General features: G+C 40.9%; 1 protein-coding gene across 1 annotated transcript in view; it reads left to right on the forward strand.

The window, feature by feature from the left end:
* Nucleotides 1-21,765, forward strand: part of PITPNC1 (phosphatidylinositol transfer protein cytoplasmic 1) — a 203,204-nt gene that overhangs the window by 97,058 nt on the left and 84,381 nt on the right. Inside the window, exon 2 of the mRNA XM_058166320.1 lies at nt 2,094-2,242. Within this exon, the coding sequence (XP_058022303.1) occupies nt 2,094-2,242 (149 nt within the window). The remainder of the gene's footprint in view (nt 1-2,093; nt 2,243-21,765) is intronic.

Genomic DNA, 21,765 nt, shown 5'->3' on the forward strand with positions numbered 1-21,765 from the left:
ACATAACTGCAGATGCTTCAATTAGTTTCACATGATTTATTTATTTTTTTGTTATAACAGTTATGAAACATTGGGAAACTTGGACTTCTACTTGCAGATAGATTCCAAGGAATTTCCAAGCTCCATTGAAGATACCTTCAGTGTTTCATTATTATTCTTCTCTTCGATTGAAATGTCCAGGTTAATATGCAGAGCAGTGATGATGAACCATTTTGGCACCGAGTGCTGAAAAGGTCGCATGGAAACATTGTGCGTGCACACACATGTTCGTTGGGGCCACGCTCCGGCAAAGCCAAATTTCCGGGTTCTAGCCTGCATGTGCACCTGATGATTAGCTGGCCGGTATGCATATGCAGGCAGGTTTTCCTCACTGCCACACGAGTGAAGGGATTACACTCTGGAAAAGCCAAACTTCTGGGTTCTGGCTTGCATGCGCACCTGACAATCAGCTGGCTGGCGTGCATGCGCACACCAGTTTTTGGCACTGCCCCGTGCACGGACAGCTGATCATTGCACATGCATGTGCACCAGAAACCTGGAAAACAAACAGGCAAGGCTACGCATGCCAGGTGACATGGCTTCAGACGTCCCGCTTTTGGCGAGACAGTCCCGCTTTTTAATAATTTGTCCCGCGTCCCACGGCAATTCCAAAAAGTCCCGATTTTTTTTTGTTTCACTCTCATTCTGAAAATGGGAGGCGGCAACGCAAGAGGAGGAGGTGGAGAAGGGGGAGTGGCAGAGAAGGGGGCACGAGAGGGAGGAGAGACGCCGCTTGACTTCACCCGAGAGGAAGAGAAGAGCCGAGAGGAGAGCCAAGCCTGCCTGGAAGAGCCAAGAGAAGAGTGGAGAAGCAGCAGCCGCTCCTCCTCCTCCAGGCAGATGGCAAGACTCAGCACGCATGCGCAGCCCCTCCTCCCCCCCGTCAATGGTGTCCCGCTTTGCCATTGCTGAAATCTGGTCACTTTATTCATATACCACTTTGGGCACGCGTGCCATAGGTTCACCATCATGGATGTAGAGTCTATAAGGAAATCCCAGGGTTTCAGGCTATATGTCAGGGTTGGGCAACTATGGCCCCTTTACAGGACTTGTTGACTTCAACTTCCATAATTCCTGAGACAGCAAATAGAAGAAGGCAATGGTAAACCATGTCCATAATGTTGCCAGAAAATGATAGTTTGTAGGATATTTTACCTGTGTAGTATGTCCCAACTAGATCAGATCTGGTTCATCCACAAAATGAACTAAGTGACAAATGAGCTGTTTATATAATCTGTGGAGTATTTGCAATCTCTGGCTGCACTTAGAGTTCAAAGCCTATGTTTATATATGCAATAGGTTGAAATGCTACTCCCCCTCCCCCTTATATTCTTGAGACCATTTCATTTGGGATAATTTACAGATACATCATACTATAATTGTGTCTAGATAGTTATCAAAGCTTTCTAAGGGGGCTCTGTATAAAGGATTCACCAAAGATATTATTATAACAACAATGTAGAAGATGAGCAGGCTGACCTGGAAGGCTGGGTTAAATGTGTAATTAGTTTGGAATCATTGTACAGCCACAAGAGACCCAAGTCCACCCATCCACCTTGAATTCTTTTGAAACTTATCTAGTGCCAATTTAGCTTTGGCCATTAGTTGATTGGGTTTTTCTGTATAGGTAGCAAAAATAAACTCTACTGTGTCAGGAACAAGAAACAAGGTTGTTTAAATGAGTACAGGTTTATTCCATGCTAGCTCTCTACAAGAATCTGATCTACTAAGGGTCAAGACAAATTGGTAGATTAGAGACAAGGAAATTCAAGGTGGGCTGGATTTAGATTTTTTGTGGGTGCGAAGGAACTCCAAATTTACGACATGCTTGACTCTTCCCTCGAGCTCAACTGGGTCATCTCCTGCATCCTTTACTTTGAACTCAGTGAGTGTTCCTGGTTCTTTGCACCTGAAACAATCAGCTTTTAGCATTGTTAGTTGTTTCCATAATTATTTTTAAATGTGCTACTGTGAAGATGTTTTCCTTAACAATTTTGTAAAAAGAAAATAAACCCATCACCTAAATACACGTTTTCCTTCTTTTTGTATTGCAGTACAGAATTGGACAGCTGTACATGATCAGTAAACATAGCCATGAGCAGAGTGATCGTGGAGAAGGTGTGGAAGTGGTACAGAATGAGCCCTATGAAGATCCAAACTACGGGAATGGTCAGCTGACAGAAAAACGGGTCTATCTGAATAGGTAAAAATTCCTGTAAGCCTTCTGCCGTTGCATCCTCCCCTAAGGCATATGCAGCTTTGGGAAGTAAACTGAGGCTTTAGTGCACTTTGCACCAATCCTCTGTTTGTGGCTTTATGAGGATCACACGTTAGGACATACCCTGAGAATGGCCAGGACTCCTCCTATAAATTACATGCTTCCTGGTTCAAATATGTGGCCAGTTGCTTCCTTCCTCCAATGTTAAAAACTTTGGAGAAAGGAAAATTGTGAAAATGAATAGAGTCATGTCAGATGCTTATGGGTTCATACATTATGCTAAGTATAAAATAGTAAAAAAGCAATTGTAAATTGTAAAAAGCAAATTATAAATAAAACTAAGCAAACTATGTGTTCACATGGGAAAAAAACCCACAGAACAGATAGTCCCTGACATACAACAATTTGTTTAATGACTGTTCAAAGTTACACTGGCACTGAAAAAAAGTGATTTATGAACGTTTTTCACACAAGATCATTGCAGCATCTCCGTGATCACATGATCAAAATTTAGATACTTGCCAACTGGCATTTATGCATGACGGTTGCAGTGTCCTGGGGCCATGTGGTCACCTTTTGCAACCTTCTGACAAGCAAAGTCAGTGGGGAAGTTATATTCACTAAAGAACTGTGTTTCTAACTTGACAACGGCAGTGTTTCATTTAACAACCATGGCAGGAAAGGTCGTAAAATGGGACAGAACTCACTTCAGAACTGTCTTGCTTAGCAAGTGAAATTTTGGGCTCAGCTGTAGTCACAAGTCGCAGACTAGCTGTACTGTATGTGGTCTGGATCATCAATGGGAATTGGTACTGATCAAAACTTGTGCAATTTACAGGTTACACTTATCAATATTTGTGCAGATTTGCATGAGCAAATCCCCCACAATCTCAAAGATTTACATCAGGGTGTTATGTAAACAAACTCTTATAGAAATCCAACACATGTGAATGCTTGAAGGTAATTTTATGGGCCTGAGTATGATCATGCTTGACTTTCTGCTCAAAAGGAATCAGATATTAATTTGTTCATTTTTTCTATGGTTTTCAGACTACAGTATCTGATGCATTAGATACAACAGAAGAGAAAATGATATTCTCTTGAGGCTCAGTGAAGTAAATGCGTCTGAAACTCCCAAATCAGTAGCAAAAACCTTTGCAGGGAGAAAACTTGCTTTTAAAATAAAATTCTTTTTGGTACCAAGGTCAAAATCTGACCTTGTTTCCATTTGTTCAACATCAGCAACTTGGATAAAAATCAGTCTGGCTCACGGCATACGAAGAACTGCTTACAACAGGAATATCCAACCTAGCTTCTTAAGAAATATATTTTAGCGAGCTCCTTAGGCGGCAAAGTATCTTGGTAAAGAACAGCAGCATCATGAATGATTACTAACCTTGTGCATCACTGCCCCAAAGCAGCACTATTAATGATTTATCAAGTGAAATACTTTTTCTTGTCTGATACCTTCTTAAACAAAGCCTGCATATTTTGTAAGATACTTAAATCTTGTTACTTTTACTGACGTTCAAGAGATATATTGTAGTTTCTAAAAATTATACATATTGCTTCATCTACCACTGTCATTTGATTAGTGGTGGTCTAACTAAATATTGATGCCTTCCTTTTTTCTTTTCTTTTTTTGCCTCGAAGCCTGAGGTCCATTGACTTCTATTGAGCTTGTGACCTTGGTAACAGACATAGCAACTATGTGCCCCTTACATCATGCAGTGCAGCCCTAGAATCTTGATACGTCTGACCTTTTGCAAGTGTAGCATTTACTCTATCAGCTATGTTCAAGTTGAAAAATCTGTTGAGGCAAAACGTTTCTTTAAGCTCAACCACAGCATTGCCCTCAAACGAGAGCTGGGTGTGTTAATCAGCCTTGCGCACAGACATCTCATTCCAAGCATGGCTAGAATTATATCTTTATCTGACTGAACCTATTGAGATAGATGTTTCGGAAGGGGTTGTCAGAGCTTGTGTAAGACTGGATGCTTGCTAACTTTTATTGACATCAGCGGAACAGTTAAGTACCAACAAAATCTAAGAGTTACCTACCAGGATGAAACCTGTCAGACTTGGTTTGTTCAAAGAAAAGAAAAAGCAAGAAAGGTCAGTTGCCTCTTGAAAAGCATTTTTGGGACAACCATGACCTGGATGATTGAGTATCTCCATAGACATTTGCCAGGTTGAAAGCTTGTCTCCAGCAGCAGGCCTGATGATACAAAAAGAGGGGGAAAGTACTTTAATCATGAAAAGTATCCAGAAGAATGCATTCAGCATAATAACTCATCCACAAATAATATCAAGAAAACTTGCATTAGAATACCACAAGGAGGAATCGTTTCTTTAAACCAAACTTTAACAAGGCTTGAAGGCCACAGTATAGGCCAGGGCTCTGCAACCCATGACTCTGGAGCCACATGTGGCTTCTTCATCCCTCTGCTGCGGCTCCCTGTTGCTCAAAATATGCATCACAACTGCCGATGTGCGACACCCGCCAACACATGATTTATTGAGCTTTTTGACCCATCCTTTTTTTTTGGGAGGGGGGGAGTTCAAAATGTTTTTGTTGCATGCAGAAATAAAAATGTGCTTTCTCTGTAGCAGGTCATTGATTTCATAAATGCAACACACTATAGTTTTTTTTAGACGTAGCATAAAGGTAAAAAAAAAACAATATATGCAATGTTATCTTCATTTTAGATATCAAAAGGGTTTTGTGGCTTCCGGTGTTTTCTTCTCTGTGGGAAACGGGTCTGAATGGATCTTTGAGCGTTTAAGGTTGCCGACCCCTGGTATAGACTGTTAGAGCAAGCAATTGAGGAGGCAGGAGACAGGTTGTGTGTAACAACAGCTCTTTATTATATGGTGTGAACCCAGCAACCAAACCACAGGAGAAGCCCTCCTTATATACCATTCTGGCTGAGGCACAAGCCAATCAGTAACGAGTATTTTCCCTCCAAAAATTCCCTCCAAAATTCAAATACATTACACAGACCAAATAGATGTTTTTCACGGGAAATTGGATTTGCCTGTGAGAATAAACTGGATCAGGATTTCACCTCATCTATTTCACATCTTTTTTTGTTTTGTTTACATTTATACCCCGCCCTTCTCCGAAGACTCAGGGCGGCTTACAGTGTATAAGGCAATAGTCTCATTCTATTTGTATATTTTTACAAAGTCAACTTATTGCCCCCCCAACAATCTGGGTCCTCATTTTACCTACTTTATAAAGGATGGAAGGCTGAGTCAACCTTGGGCCGGGCTTGAACCTGCAGTAATTGCAGGCTTTGTGTTCTTAATAACATCTGTATTTCAAGTGAGACATCGCCATGCAGATCTCCACATCAAATAGCCTAATTCTAATCAAAGAACTTTATTTGACACAGATTGAAGATTGCACAATGTTGTTCTTATGAATTTTGTCTTAATTGCTTTTGTGGACATTTTATCTTTATTAGCATAGAGTGCTGTAGAGTAGGAGGCTTAGCACCTTTACTCTAAATAATTTAACTATTGCGGGACAAAGTTATTACCATTTGCAATGAAAAAAAGTAATTATAATGTTCTAAGCCTTTGGGGCACATTTATTGTAATTTCTCAGATTTTGCTGTTTCCAAGTACTAGGAGATTAAAAGTAGATTGCTAAAAAAAAATATGTGAAGAGCACAAAATATTTAGTACTGCACATATTAACCGCTGCCAGGATAGCCTTCGCTCAACGTTGGAAACAGTGATGTACACCCGCAAAGAAACTTGTCATACAAAAGGTCATGAATTGCGCAGAAATGGACAAATTAGCGCTGAGTTTAAAAGATAAAGAGGCATCGATATTTTACAATGTGTGGGAACACTGGTATAACTGGACAGAACAGAGATAGATTAAAGATAGATAGTTATTAAGTATAAGTAATAGATAAAATAATGTAATTACACACAATTTAATTTTTGTAAATAATGCACAAATTATTGTCACAAGAAAAACACTACAAATAGCTTGTGAGTGATATAATTTTTTATGTTTTTAACATAATAAAAGTTTAATAAAGTGTATTAAAAAAAGTAAATTGCTAAATATTTGAAAACCTCACTCTGTTTAGTGTGGACATCATCCCCCCCAATTATGATGGCAGTTGGAACGTCTCTTATTGAATATGACCACCTCCATTTAGAGTAAAATGAAGGTGTTGGTTTTTTTAAAAATTTTGGCAGAGTATTGCTAATGGCTGGAGACACTGGGTATAGGGTCTGTTTCTTGAGCAGAGATCCTTCCAAATCTGTTATTCTGTTATCCTAATCTCTGCTGAAGGATAAACCAGGTCATGGAAAGAATGATGACATCTGCAGAATGGAAGATAGAAATGGGCTGATGGGGAATTTAAATTTTGAGAAAGCCTGTACTATGGGATTGATATACAGGTAGTCCTCGATCTACACAAATTCATTTAGTGATCGTTCGAAGTTACAACAGCACTGAAAAAAGTGATTTATAAAAAAAGTTTTTCACACAGCCGTTGCGGCATCCCCATGATCACATGATCAAAATTCAGTTGCTTGGTAACTGACTTATATTTATGATCGCTGCAGTGTCCTGGGGTCATATGATCACATTTTGCGACCTTCTGATAAGCAAAGTCAAGGGAAAAGCCAGATTCACTTAACAATCCTGTTACTAATTTAACAACTGCAGTGAGTCACTTAACAATTGGGCAAGAAAGGTTGTAAAATGGGGCAACATTCACTTAACAAATATTTTCACTTAACAACATAAATTGTTGGCGCTACCTTTCTCACTGGGTGCTAACTTATGGCACTCCGCACTGGATATTGTAAAAGCCGGTGTAAATAGCTACGAACAGCTGTTCCCGACTTAATTTTCCCTCTCTGGTTGAGAGAGCAGGGGAAAGAGCAGTGGAGAGAGTGGTAGATTCCCCTAGGGGCTTTGTTTTTGTTATGCAAAGTCCCGAAAGGTCGAATCCCATTGAATTCCTCCTATCTCCAGTATCCAGCAAAAGCAGGAAAAGAGGAAGGTGTCCAAGTTCTGCTAACAATTGATTTCTTTTTGTAGATTTCTATAAGCAGACAGAAGAAGCATGAGTGAACAATTATTGGTTTGCAAGTATTGTTGATTTCCTGACTTCCTCCTTTTTTTAAAGAGAGAAAAAAAAAATTTCTTTCTCTTAAAATGGCGTTTGAGACTAACTGCAAATAGACCGATAGCCTTGCTGCAAAATCGAAACTGAATGGAGACGTCATCTTATTGTGTTGGATTGTGGATTGGTGGATTATATTACATTGTTTAAGTATTTCATAAGGGGATTTTCAGCAAGAACTTTGCCATGAAGGTTCTTTCAGAAGAATGGATTCATGACTTTATACAGGATTACACAGAAAGAATGTATTTAATTATTCAAAAATACGAACTGATAAAAAATGGGGACTTTTTGGATCAAGGCTTGGAGGAAATTAACCAGTGTGATCAGGACTTAAATGCAATAGAGGAGATACAAACAAAAGTGGATAAATATGAAGATATGATCGTGAATAAACAAGTTGATGTAAAGAAGTTTCCTTTAAATAGTTTGGATGAAATGTCAGAATTTGTGTTACAGGAGGCTGTCTCCCGAACCAAAAAAATTTACAGGCTTAATGCTTTTCAAAAATTCTCTCTTTGGACTGATGGAATATATGGTAGTAATTTGTGGATTTTTGGACATAAGGAACTATTAGGCAATATTGTGACTGACTTTTCAAAAGGAGTAATGAAGGAAAGACAGAGACTAATGCATCAAAAAAAATGGCAAGAGACAAAAGTATTATCCTTGAAACGAGGTTGTTTTGAATTATTAACAGACAAAAATATTACTGTCCCTGAAAGACAATATGTGAGGAAGATCTGGAAGAAATGGGTTGATTATATGTTTTATATCTATCATAAAAGACTAGGTATTTGGATTTATACTGGATTTTGACGAGGAAGGACTAAATTTGAATAGCTACTGTAATTCTTGGTATTGAAATTTTATAATGTGTTGTATTGTATTTTGAATAGAATATTTTTGAAAGAGTTTATGTAAGAAAGACCTGGCGGAAAAATTATATGGTTATAGAAGCTATAAGGGAGCTATTCTTTGAATTGGATTGGATTTTTATGCTTTAGTTGGTTTTAAATACTTTAGGATTAATTTGTTCTATTGATTTATATATTTTGTTACTGTTAATTGTTAATTTTTTTATTTTTTTTTCTCCTGAAGGATTTTGGTTATGTTAGGAGGAAGTCAGAGCTAGAGAGGGAAAATTGGTATAATAGTTTTGGGGGGAAATTTTCTTAGCATATGTTTGTTTTATTTTTAACTATACCTTGTGCTTCATCCGGGAAGTCAGGGGGGAGGGATTAGTGAAGGGAGGGGGGTTGGGGGGAAAGGGGGAGAAAATTTTTTTTTTTGTAAAACGTTTTGAATTAAAAAAAAAAACACCATAAATTTTGGGCTCAATTGTTGGTTGTAAATCGAGGATTACCTGTAATAGTTAAATAAGAAGGGCAATGATGTATCACTGTTTTAATAGTCTTTAGAGTGGGGAATGGTAGAGAAGGATTTCATCATCAGAGCAAGTAAGAATTCTCATGCAACGCCATAATTGGTCAGAGTAAATGATGATCTGTAGTTCTGGTTTTCAATCTCTGTCTAGGGATTAAATCAAATGCTATCTTTAGCTCAGAGAAGGCAGCACAGGGAGTTTTTTATCGGCAACTGCTGTATTTTTCTGCTGGATATTATGCAATGCATTGGTCAAAAGTTGATCCATTAAGTATATGAGCTGGCTTGTTCTTTAGCTGGCGCCTTTGCTTAGATAATCCAATCAAGGAACTTATTATAGAAGAATTTAGCACACAATTTACTTTACTAAGCAAATTAGGCCAAAAGTTAGTGAGATTGAATTATTGCAATTGGAATTGTTGTAGATCGACCCGCTCTCTGCCCATCTTGAAGGAGCAATCAATACGGTAAATAAAAATGCTAGCACAGGATCACATTGTTCAGAATTGTGTTTGAGGCATTCTGCCTTAGTCTGAAGGCCACATCCCAGAGATCCCCAGCAACTTTATAATTTTTCAGATCAACAATGGGTTTTGGAATTTTCTGGACTGATGATAGAAGGCCAGTCAAGAAGGGGACCAGAAGTCACCAGTTGTAAGATCTGCTTCGTTATTATTAAATAGTTCATAGAAGTGGTTAATTTATACTGTATACTGTAGGTAGGTTTAGAATCCTGGCCCCAGAATTGAACTGGACATCAGAAGACAGGAAAGCTTTGTCCTTGGGCTGCTTTGTATCAGTTTTTCCCAGTTGGCCAATTGTTGTATCAATTTCTTTTCCATCCCAGAATTGCAATAGAATAGAATAGAATAGAATAGAATAGAATAGAATAGAATAGAATAGAATAGAAATTCTTTATTGGCCAAGTGTGATTGGACACACAAGGAATTTGTCTTGGTGCATGTGCTCTCAGCATACATAAAAGAAAAGATACATTCATGAAGAATTCTGAGATACAACACTTAATGGTAGTCATATGGTACAAATAAGCAATCAGGAATTTAAATTTTTTTTCATGACACAAAAGTGAGCCAGTTTAGTCTAAGGGATAAAATGCTGGCCCTGAAACCAACAAACTGCAAGTTCTAACCTTGCCTTAGGCATAAAGCCAGCTAAGTAACTTTGGGTCAATTTTTCTCTCCCCCATCCCTCTCCCCTCTCTCCCTCCCTCCTTCTCTCTCTCATTATTTATAAAAATAAGAAAGGTGAGGTTTTTTTAATAAAAAAAAAGTATCCCGAGAATGTTGTTTACTGCCACATCCGGCCTTGTTGTTCCCTTTTTCTCATCCCCAGACTGAAGTTTAAGTCATCCTTAGCTGTAGTCTGATAACAACCACAAGGTATGTGAAAACTGTAATGGTTTGCCACATCTTATTTCAAAAGTGGAGTGACCAATACTCAAAGCATCACTTACTGACTGTTTAAAGTTGATGCGGGCATGCTCTGTCTCCACCATTCTGCAGTCAGCCGTGTCTGCTGTCATTTGGCTACTGTTTATGCTATTGGTTTAAAGTGTGGAGAGAGTGCTGTGACTACAGTCCATTGGCACTGTACAATGATGCTAAACTACCCAACCAACAGTATTGGTAGAACATAAGGAAGATAATCTTGACAGGCTAGATCTGTTACCATGCAATAAGCAGAAATGCTTGGCTTAAGTTCAAAACAAGTAGACAAAGGGGCTCAGGCAAATACCGCCCTAATTCACATGGGTATAAACGGGGGAGGAGGCCCATGATAACCAGACCTGCAAGATTCTGCAACTATAGCCACCGTCAGTAAAAGTGATCTTAGCTTCCTATGGAGTTGATTCTTAGTCTCGTCTGCCTGGTGGGTTTGACAGTACTACAAATGGTTCTACTCTGTAGCCTTCCTGACATTCCAAAAGGGTGAAAAAAATATAACAGTCTATAGTAGCACAACAATGCAGTCTTTTCATTGCATCCAAGGTGTATTGAACCAGGGGTGAAATCCAGCAGGTTCTGACAGGTTCTGGAGAACCGGTAGCAGAAATTTTGAGTAGTTCAGAGAACCGGCAAATACCACCTCTGGTTGGCCCCAGAGTGGGGAGGGAATGGAGATTTTGCAGTATCCTTCCCCTGCCACACTCACCAAGCCACACCCATCAAGCCGAACCCACAGAACTGGTAGTAAAAAAATTTGGATTTCACCACTGTATTGAACCAAGGCCTGCTAAATTGATGCTTCACTATAACCGGTTGCTGTTCAATCTGCACTCAACCTGCTTAATATATTGGTAGTAGGTGGTGTTGCACTTTCGATAATGAAAGACTTATAACTCAAAGAGAACATGAAAAGATAGCTAGGCAGTTGTTTACGGTAACAGTTTGCGAGTTTTGTGGTATCCCCTGTCATCATAATGGATGATTTGAAGTTGGAGTTGCTTAATGTAAATGGTTTAAAGACAGTGATGAAAGCACATAGAAAAACGATGTGGGGATTTTTGTGGTTGCTGCTGTTCGTGGAATGAGAGATGGGAATTAACATCCATCATTAAGAAATTGTTCATTGTAGAATGACTGCATACGGCATGGTACGTGGTATAGAACAGCGGTCTCCAACCTTGGCAACTTGAAGAGTTGTGGACTTCATCTCCCAGAATTCCTCAGCCAGCAAAGCTTGAGACTTGAAATACCTGGTCCTTTCTTCTTCTCCCACCCCTTCTCCTTTTTAGATATTTCTGCTTCTCCCCCTTTCCCTACTTTTGTAGTGTGGGGCTTGAGGAATACTTCTGGAGATGTCAAGAATCTATACTTTTTTATGCTATTGGCTTGCCCTAATAAAGATACAGGCAGTCCTTGTTTAGCAACTGCCATGTTTAGTGACCGTTCACAGTTGTAGTGGTGAGGAAAAAGAAACTTTGGTGACCCGTCCTTGTGTTTACTAATTTTGCAGGTCTGAAAAGCAAGGGAAAGCTAGTAAGATTGTAACATTGTGATATTTCACTTAATTGCTTTGCTTAATGACCAAGTTCCCAGTCCCAGTTGTGTTCACTAAAGAAGGACTACCTGTTCAGGAATACTCAGTTCTGGATATTGATTTTTTTTTCCTTTTGCTTTTTTGAGTAACATATCCAGTAACATATCTCCGATTTAAAAAAATGTCATGCTTGCAGGCAGGCAGACCTGATTCTTGGAATATTTATTTATCACTAGTTTGGCAGTATTTTTAATTTATTTGTCAGTAAAATCAAATGACTCATGGCAGTACCACCAGATTGCAAAACAAATCCAGGTGGCTCATAGCTTATAGTCACTGTAGAACAGCACAGTTGCAAATAAAACCTTATAACAAGATAAAAATATTTTCTCAAAGACCCATTAATCTTCCAGGAAAGAACATCCATCTCCTATGATTGCCCTGTTCATGTAGATGACACTACCATCCCACAAAACACCTTATGAAAAAGTGCTGTTTTTACTGATTTTCTGGAGGACATTAGGTGGGGCCTCTGATGATAGGCAAGAAAGTCTGCCCCTGCCACCCCTAACTTCATAGAGAAGAGAAACCTGAAATTTCCTTTCCAATACTGTGCATATAGGACTAGCATCTTCAGCTTGAAGAAGTCTTGGTGGTATTTAGGAGCCAGGCCATATAGAGTTTTACAGATTAATTATCAGCATCCTCAAATCTATTGGAAGCCAATGCAGCATCCACAAAACATGATTGTATCAATTTTCAGATACAGTAGACGGGCCATCCCATAGTGCAGCAGTTACAGGTTCTGAACAGTTTTCAAAGGCAGCCCCAGACCAATTACATTGCTCTAGTCCAACCTCACGGAGATCGTGGCCCCCTGAGTCAAGTCCCACGTAGCTGGCAAGCCAAGAAGTGAAAATTACACAAATGTGAGGAAGACACATCAGACTTAAAAATTAAATAGACTCTCCATCTTGAATCTCCCTTCCCATCCAATACCTTGTAAAGCAAATTGAACTATTGACCTGCAGATATACATAGTGAATAGAATAGAATAGAATAGAATAGAATAGAATAGAATAGAATAGAATAGAATTTTTTATTGGCCAAGTGTGATTGGACACAAAAGGAATTTGTCTCGGTGCATACACTCTCGGTGTACATAAAAGAAAAGATAGGTTCATCAAGAATCGTAAGGTACAACACAATTAGTCATAAAGTACAAATAAGCAATCAGGAAACGATATCAATATAAATTGTAAGGATACAAGCAACAAGGTTACAATCATACAGTCATAAGTGGGAGGAGATAGGTGATAGGAACGATGAGGAGATTAATAGTAATGCAGACTTAGTAACTAGTTTGACAGTGTTGAGGGAATTATTTGTTTAGCAGAGTGATGGCGTTCGGGAAAAAACTGTTCTTGTGTCTAGTTGTTCTGCTGTGCAGTGCTCTATAGCGTCGTTTTGAGGGTAGGAGTTGAAACAGTTTATGTTTAGGATGCAAGGGGTCTGTAAATATTTTCACAGCCCTCTTTTTGACTTGTACAGTATACAGGTCCTCAATGGAAGGCAGGTTGGTAGCAATTGTTTTTTCTGCAGTTCTAATTATCTTCTGAATGTCTGTTTTGTTGGGTTGCAGAAATAAACCAGGCAGTTATAGAGGTGCAGATGACAGACTCAATAATTCCTCTGTAGAACTGGATCAGCAGCTCCTTGGGCAGTTTGAGCTTTCTGAGTTGGTGCAGAAAGAACATTCTTTGTTGTCCTTTTTTGATGATGTTTTTGTGTCCATTTTAGGTCATGAGATATGGTAGAACCTAGAAATTTGAAGGTCTCTACTGTTGATACTGTGCTGTCTCGTATTGTGAGAGGTGGAAGTATGGAAGGGTTTCTCCTAAAGTCCACCACCATTTCTACGGTTTTGAGTGTGTTCAGTTCCAGATTGTTTTGGTCACACCACGAGGCTAGTTGTTCAACCTCCCGTCTGTATGAGGATTCTTCATTGTCTCGAATGAGACCGATCACTGTTGTGTCATCTGCGAACTTCAGTAGTTTAACAGATGGATCGTTTGAGATGCAGTCATTGATATAGAGAGAGCCTTATGGGGCTCTTGTGCTAATTGTACAGGTATCTGATGTGATTCTGCTTAGCTTCACCTGCTGCTTCCTGTCTGTATGATCCATTTACAAGTGTGTTCAGGTACCGCTAGCTGGTTTAGCTTAGTTAGAAGAATGTCTGGAATGATGGTGTTGAATGCTGAACTAAAGTCTACAAAGAGGACCCTTCCGTAGGCCTTTGGGATTCAAGATGTAGGATGTAGTGCAGAGCCATATTAACAGCATCATCTGTTGATCTATTTGCTCGATTTGCAAATTGCAGGTGGTCTAACAGTGGATCCGTGATGGTTTTCAAGTGAGACAGCACTAGCCTTTCAAAGGTTTTCATAACTACAGATGTTAGAGCAGCTAGTCTGTAGTCATTCAGTTCCTTGATGGTGGGCTTCTTTGGCATTGGGATGATAATAGAGCGTTTGAAGCAGTGGGAGTTCCAATTTTTTTTACTACAGGTTCTGTGGGTGTGGCTTGGTGGGCGTGGCAGGGGAAGAATACTGTAAAATCTCCATTCCCACCCCACTCCAGGAGAAGGATACTGTAAAATCCCCATTTCCTCCTGATCAGCTGGGACTTGGGAGGCAGAGAATAGATGGGGGCGGGGCCAGTCAGAATTTTTACTACCAGTTCTTCAAACTACTCAAAATTTCCACTACTGGTTCTCTAGAACTGGTCAGAACCTGCTGAAACCCACCTCTGGTTTGAAGCCAGAAGGAATATAGCACATCTCTAGCAATTTATTGAAGATATGGGTGAAGATAGGGGCCAATTGGTCAGCACTGATTTTAAGCAAAAAGTAGTTATCTTGTCTGGGCCTGGAGCTTTTCCTGGCTTTTGTCTGTGAAATAGGTCTTGTACTTCCTTTTCTGTGATCACTAGGGGTTGTGAATCCAATGGGATGGGGTCAGTTATAGGAGGTTTGGCTGTTGTTGGTGTGTCTGAGATGGGGTCAGTTGTAGGAGGCTTGTGTCGTGTCCCACTCCTCCGCTGACGGCTGGGTCCGGGAAATCCGAATCAGGCGTGCCTCCGCAGCTCTGCCAAAGTCCTAGCAAAGTCCTCAGGGCAGGCAGGAGACCAGAAAGTGACTTCAGCAAGATATGTTTAGACTTTGCCTGACTCAGAGAATGCCAAAAAGCAGATCCTTTATATAGGCCATGGGGTGTGGCTCCATGACTCAGCACTTATCCAGGCCTGCCCCTCCCTTCCTTCTGTTGCCTCCGTCTATCAAATCTTCTGACGCGTGGGTCACTCCAGTCTGCATCTGTTGGCAATTGACCTCCCTCAGGCTCACATGCTGTGGAGGAGGGGGAGGGGTCTAGTTGTTCCGTTTGCCTGGGCATGGAGCCAGAGCTGGGGGCTGGAGATACTTCCTCCTCTTCAGCCTGTCTGGGCATGGAGCCAGGGCTGGAGCCGAGAGGCATACTAGGACATTCCTCCGTGTTCGGAAGCAGATAAGAAGGCCCTGGCTGTGGTGAGATCGGACGAGACACAACAGCTTGGCTGTTGTTGATGTGTCTGAGATGGGGGTTGTGGAGATAGGTGGCTGTTGTTTCCTTTCAAACCTGCAGTAAAAAAATGTTCAGGTCATCTGCCAGTTGTTGATTTCCTTCAGCCTGGGAAGGAGGTCTGCCACAAGCCGTGATATTTTTAAGAGTTTTCCACATGTTTGCTGATTCATTTGTTGAGAACTGATTCTTTAGCTTTTCAGAGCTTTGCTGCTCTGATCTTAATACATTTCTGGCCTGATTGTACAGCATTTTATCACCTTTTCTGTAGGCTTCCTCTTTGGAACAACGTAACTGCTTAAGTTTACCTGTGAACCAAGGTTTGTTGTTACTGTATATTCACAAATTCCTGGTGGGAACACATAGGTCTTTATAGAAGCTGACATATGATGTTACAGTATCTGTGAGTTCATCTAAGTCTGCAGAGCTACTGTTGAAAACATTCCAATCAGTGCAGTCAAGGCAGGCCTGTATCTTTAACTTTGCCTCCTCCATCCAGGTCTTCACTGATTTAATTGTTGGTTTTGTGGTTTTAAGTCTTTGCCTGTAAGCAGGTACAAGGTGAATCATGCAATGATCAGAGTGTCCCACAGTTGCTCATGGTAAGGACCGATAAGCATCTTTTAGTGTTGTGTAGCAATGGTCTAAAGCAGCAGTCACCAACTGGTGGACCACTGGTGGTCGCAAGAAAATTTTGGTGGTCCGCAGAAAAATTATTTGCATTTTTTTATATTGCACTAAATTAGGGGTCCTCAAACTATGGCCCCTGGGCCAGATATGTGCAATGAATGTTTGCTCGTTGCTACAAAGAGTCTCACCCTTTGGGGTCTTTTTGTGTGGGTTGGAGGGGGGCAGAAATTTCAACTTGGGGTCTGATTCAACCTCCTGGTGCAGGGCTTTGGGCAAAGGCTAGAGGGAAGCTTCGCTAGTGGCAAGGAGCTGGAAGGCTTGTTCCAGTGGGAGTGTATCATGGCCTGGAACTAGCTGACCATCTCAGCCCGCTGAGCCTCCAGGCGCTGGTACCTGGCCTTGCACTCCCGCAGGACTTCCCTCTGCTTAGAAAGCCTATGCTCGTAGTCCTCAATGAGGTGCTTCTGCTGAGCCTCCTTCTCAGCCAGATCCAATTTGAATTGAGCCAGCTGTTTTGCCAACTCTTTCTCATGGTGGCTGCTTAGCTTCAACTGCTTCCTGTTGGGGTCCTAAGGAACCCGGGCAGGGAGGCGAGGAGTGAATGGCAGGGGAGGGATGATAGAGGCTGATGAGGTGCAATGTGAGTGACATTGAGTTGGCCATCGTTGGCCATGCCCACCCAGTCACATGACCACCTAACCACACCCACCCAGCTGGTCATTAGGCAGATCATATTAGTGGTCCGCGGGATTTAAAAACATGAATTTAATGGTTCCTGAGGTCTGAAAGGTTGGGGACCCCTGGTGTAAAGTATTCATACCTCTAGTGGGACAATTGACATCGGAAAGTAGCTCTTTCCTTAAGTTTGCTTTGTTTAGATCTCAATAATGGCCAGTGAATTGGGGTATTTGGCTTCAGCCAAATATAGATTATTATTTTAATTTTAAGATACTTTCTGTCTTAAAGAAGACATTAACCGCCCTCTGTTCTCCATCTCCCTTTTCAAATGCCAAGTAAGGTGCTAATTATATTTCATTACTTAATATAATTTCAGCTGAAATTGGGTACTGAAAGCAATACTGTATGCTAAAATGCATTGTTCCATTTAAATCAGTTAAATTACTGAGGCTGTTAATTCCTTTTTATTCAACTGGTACAGCCTATTATTTTCACAGATAAGAACTTGTAAGACTGTTTAGTGTATCCAGAAAAAGAAAGTTTTTAATAAGGTCTCATTCCATCTTGCGTGAAATTTCCCAAACCCATATGTTAATATTTTGTATAGCCCCAATTCACATTGCATTCACTTTTAGTTTGATTACGTCCCATCAAGTCAGTTTTGAACGTTAGTAACCATGTAGATATTTTACATGATTAAACTGATTAAGCTTTATTCATTTATAAATTGTAAGCCAGCTTTTGTCTAAGTAGATACTAGAGTAGAGTATGACAACTTCTGGAGGCAAGTTGTTCCCCTGATTAATTGTTCTAACTGTCAGGAATTGTTTTCTTAGTTCTAGATTGCTTTTTTCTTTGATAAGTTTCCATCCATTGCTTCTTGTCCTGCCCTCAGGTGCTTTGGTTATTAAGTTTCTTCTGTTACCTAACCAAAAGTCTAGATCAGAAACTTCAAGCTAAAGTCAGGAATTTGCAAAGATTTTCTTAGAAAGAGGAGTAACATGATCAGATTTTCTCAGTTGATCCATCAAAACAGTTCTAGGTTAGTTAAAATGTAATCACTTATGTATCTCAGATTTTATTCACTTCGAATAAACTTCAAGCAACTGAACTCCAAGTAGACTTGATCTCAGCACACCCAGAGAGACCCCATGCCATACATAGGCCTTGGATTGAAGACCAGGGGGTTGGACTAGAAGGCCTCCAAGATCCCTTCCAACTCTGTTGTTATATTATATTATACTTGATCTCCCTTATTTGAGGCATTCTAGGCAGACTGTTACCATTTCTATATCTACTCAAGTGCAAGGAGCCAGAACAAGATTGTGAGCTGATCTTTATTATTACTTGCCTATTTATCTCACCAGACTGACTGCATCTCTTGGAAACAGTCAGGTAACTAAGTTTCAATGATTTTTTTTGGGGGGGGGGGTGTTTCAGATTTCAGTCTCTTTCTTCCCTGCAACCACTCCAAACTTGCCAGATTCATAAATCCACTCCCCACTCTAGCTGAAGATTCCACTACAACTTTCAAATATTACTTAATGTTTTATCTAATATTATGTTAACTATTTAAATCTTATAACTATTAAGTCTCTGTATTAGTCTTAATACACTTCTATATAGAAATACAGGAGTGTATCTAATGAAGAGTTAAGTACAGTGTTCTTCTATGTACTTTAGATCCATATTTGTTTTTGTGTCCCTCAATCTCCCACCCACCCACCCTTCTTTCGTTTATGCAATCTGCATAACTACTCCCCCTCCCTTTTTTTTCCTCTACCCTGTCTTTCTGTCAAGGAACAGTTAGTTTGGTCACTAACTGCAAACAAAAAAAATAAGCGCATTAGCAATCTATCTCAGTGACATTCTCACATTTGCAATCGAATAGATTTGGAATCAGAAATGTGAGACTTATAGGTACAAGAGACAAATACCAGACAATAAATACAAAAAGATTAATTGGAGTGGATATATTAGTACTACAGAAACCATCGTTTTCCCTTTTTTATTTATTTATTTATTTATTTATTTATTTATTATTTAAATTTTTATACCGCCCTTCTCCCGAAGGACTCAGGGCGGTGTACAGCCAAGATTAAAACAATTAAATATACAAAATTAAAATATCAGTTAAAATACATATTCAATAATGGCCAAATTAAAACCGTCAAATTGACCCAAACTAAAATACCCCATATAAAATTAGTAAAAATAAAAAATTTGAAAATTTAAAAATCAAGCCAGTCCCGCTTGGATAAACAAATAAGTTTTCAATTCACGGTGAAAGGTCCGAAGGTCAGGTAGTTATCGCAAACCGGGGGGAAGTTCGTTCCAGAGGGTAGGTGCTCCAACAGAGAAGGCCCTTCCCCTGGGGGCCGCCAGCCGACATTGCTTGGCAGACGGCACCCTGAGAAGACCCTCTCTGTGAGAGCGTACCCGTATTTTTGTGCTAAAATAGATACCGAGGAATATTTATCTTTGCAATAGTGGCAAATATTTATCTTATATATTGTTAGTCATTTCTCCTGCCTTGTGCAGTTGAGAGAAAAAGTAGTGGACACAGCACTAGTGGGATCAGAAGCTAAGCAAGGGTGGAACTAGGAATAGGAAACCATCAGGGGATAATACGTTCATAGAGGTTTGATGAGGAAGTAAAAAAAGGGCCCAGAGGACATAAGAAATCAGTGACGCACAATTCTGTACTTCTATGCATAAAACTGCATAGATGTATACATATCAGGAGCTGACCTGAGAGAGACTCTTTTTTGATCAGTACATTCACAGCAATAGAAACATCAAATGAAGTTTCCCATATGTTTATGGCAGGGGTGTCCAAACTACGGCCCGCGGGCCAACTGGGGCCCGCGGGTCAGTTTTTATTGGCCCGCAGCAAATTCTGGAAGTATAATTTAATATGGCCCTTTTCGTGCTGCGAGGCTCGCGGCTCCTCCCCATGGGCGGGGAATAATGAAGGGAGGGGGCAGAGGAGGCGGCGAGCGGGAAAGAGGCTGCTGGCCGTGCCTGCCCCCAGCAGTTCTACCCTCGCCTTCCTCGGGCCGCCTGGCGAGGCTCCTCGCGCCTCCCCATGTCGGACACGCGTGGCGGCAGTGACAGCCATCGAGAAACAGGTGAGGAGGCGGCAAGCGCAAAAGAGGCTGCTGGCCGTGCCCGGCCCAGCAGTTCTATCCTCGCCTACCTCGGGCAGGGAATAACGAAGGGAGGGGCAGAGGAGGCGGCAAGCGCGAAGAGGCTGCTGGCCTTGCCCGGCCCAGCAGTTCTATCCTCGCCTTCCTCGGGCCGCCTGGTGAGGCTCCTCGCCTCCACCCCTTGGGCAGGGAATAACGAAGGAGTTTCAAGTTCATACCAAATACAAAACAAAGTTAAGATTGGTGTCCAAACTTGGTCTCTTTAAGACTTGTGGACTTCAGTTCCCAGAGTTCCTCAGCCAGCTTTGCTGGCTGAGGACTCTGGGAGTTGAAGTCCACAAGTCTTAAGGGACCAAGTTTGACACCCCTGGCCAAGATGAATGAATATGAAACATTTTCCCCTTAAATGAAGATGATATCCACATATTGTTGCTTTTAGTAGACTGACTGTATCCATCTGTATTGTAATGTCCCAGGTTTTCAGGCCTCTAATATAGTCCTAAATATTTACCACGAGTCATCAGAAATGGCAGCAATCAAGAAACGCAAGCTAGCAAGTGAGTGTAGAAGATTTCAAACACGGTGGGAAAATGAATATTTCTTTAAAGAAATCAACGGAAAGTGTGTCTGTTTGATTTGCAATGAAGATGTTGCCGTGATGAAAGAGTATAATGTCCGTCGGCACTATGAGACCAAGCATCAGAGCTACGATCGTACACAGGTGCCAAACGAGCACAGAAATTCAAGCAAATGGCAGCTAGCCTGCAAGCTCAACAACAGTTTTTATTTCGTGCTAACAAAATACAGGAAAACGCCACAGCAGCAAGCTATGAAGTCGCAAAACTTATTGCCCAGCATGGCAAACCGTTCTCAGACGGTGATTTCATAAAGCAGTGCCTCATCAAAGTCACAGAAGTAATGTGCCCGGAAAAAGTGCAGGATTTCAACAATGTGACCTTATCCAGAAATACAGTGGTGCGGAGAATCGAGGACTTGTCAGCTAACCTGAAACTTCAGCTGAGAGAGAAAGCTTGTGCTTTTGATTTTTACTCGATAGCATGCGATGAGAGCACAGACGCCACAGACACCGCACAGCTTTTAATTTTTTATGGGAGTCGATGATAATTTTGCTGTACGGAGGAGCTGCTTGATATGATGAGCCTAAAAGGCACAACGACAGGTGGAAATATTTTGACGCTGTGTCAGAGGCAGTTGAAAAGATGGGGCTTAAATGGGACAAGCTCTGTGGAGTAACAACGGATGGAGCTCCGGCCATGACGGGTGAGCGCAAAGGAATGGCATCCATGGTGTGCGTCAAGGTAAAAGAGAGCGGAGGTGAGGCTGTTAGGATGCACTGTATAATCCACCAAGAAGCACTGTGTGCCAAGACTGTGCAGCTGGGCAATGTGATGAACACTGTTGTAAAAACTGTCAACATAATTCGAGCTAGAGGACTGTACCACAGGAAATTTCAAGCTTTCTTATCTGACTTGGATGCTCAATACGGGGATGTACTCTACCACTCTGATGTGCGCTGGCTCAGCCGTGGCTCTGTGCTGCAGCGGTTTTATTCGCTGAGATCAGAAATCGACAATTTTTTGAAAGAGAAGGACCGACCTCTTCATGAACTGAGTGACCCTCTGTGGCTGGCAGACCTGGCATTTTAGTTGATCTTACTCATCATCTGAATACACTGAACAAGAACCTACAAGGCAAAGAACAGCTGGTATCACACCTGTATGCGCACATGAAAGCCTTCTGTGTAAAGCTCCGCCTGTTTGAGACACAACTACGAAGCTTTAATGCTGTACACTTCCCTCGCTGTCTGAAATCAAGTCTGCTTTTCCAAAGGCAGACCTTTCTGCTAAAAAGGAGAAATATGT

The sequence above is a fragment of the Ahaetulla prasina genome, chromosome 2 (assembly GCF_028640845.1).
Source record: "Ahaetulla prasina isolate Xishuangbanna chromosome 2, ASM2864084v1, whole genome shotgun sequence".
In the NCBI taxonomy this organism is placed as follows: Eukaryota; Metazoa; Chordata; class Lepidosauria; order Squamata; family Colubridae; genus Ahaetulla; species Ahaetulla prasina.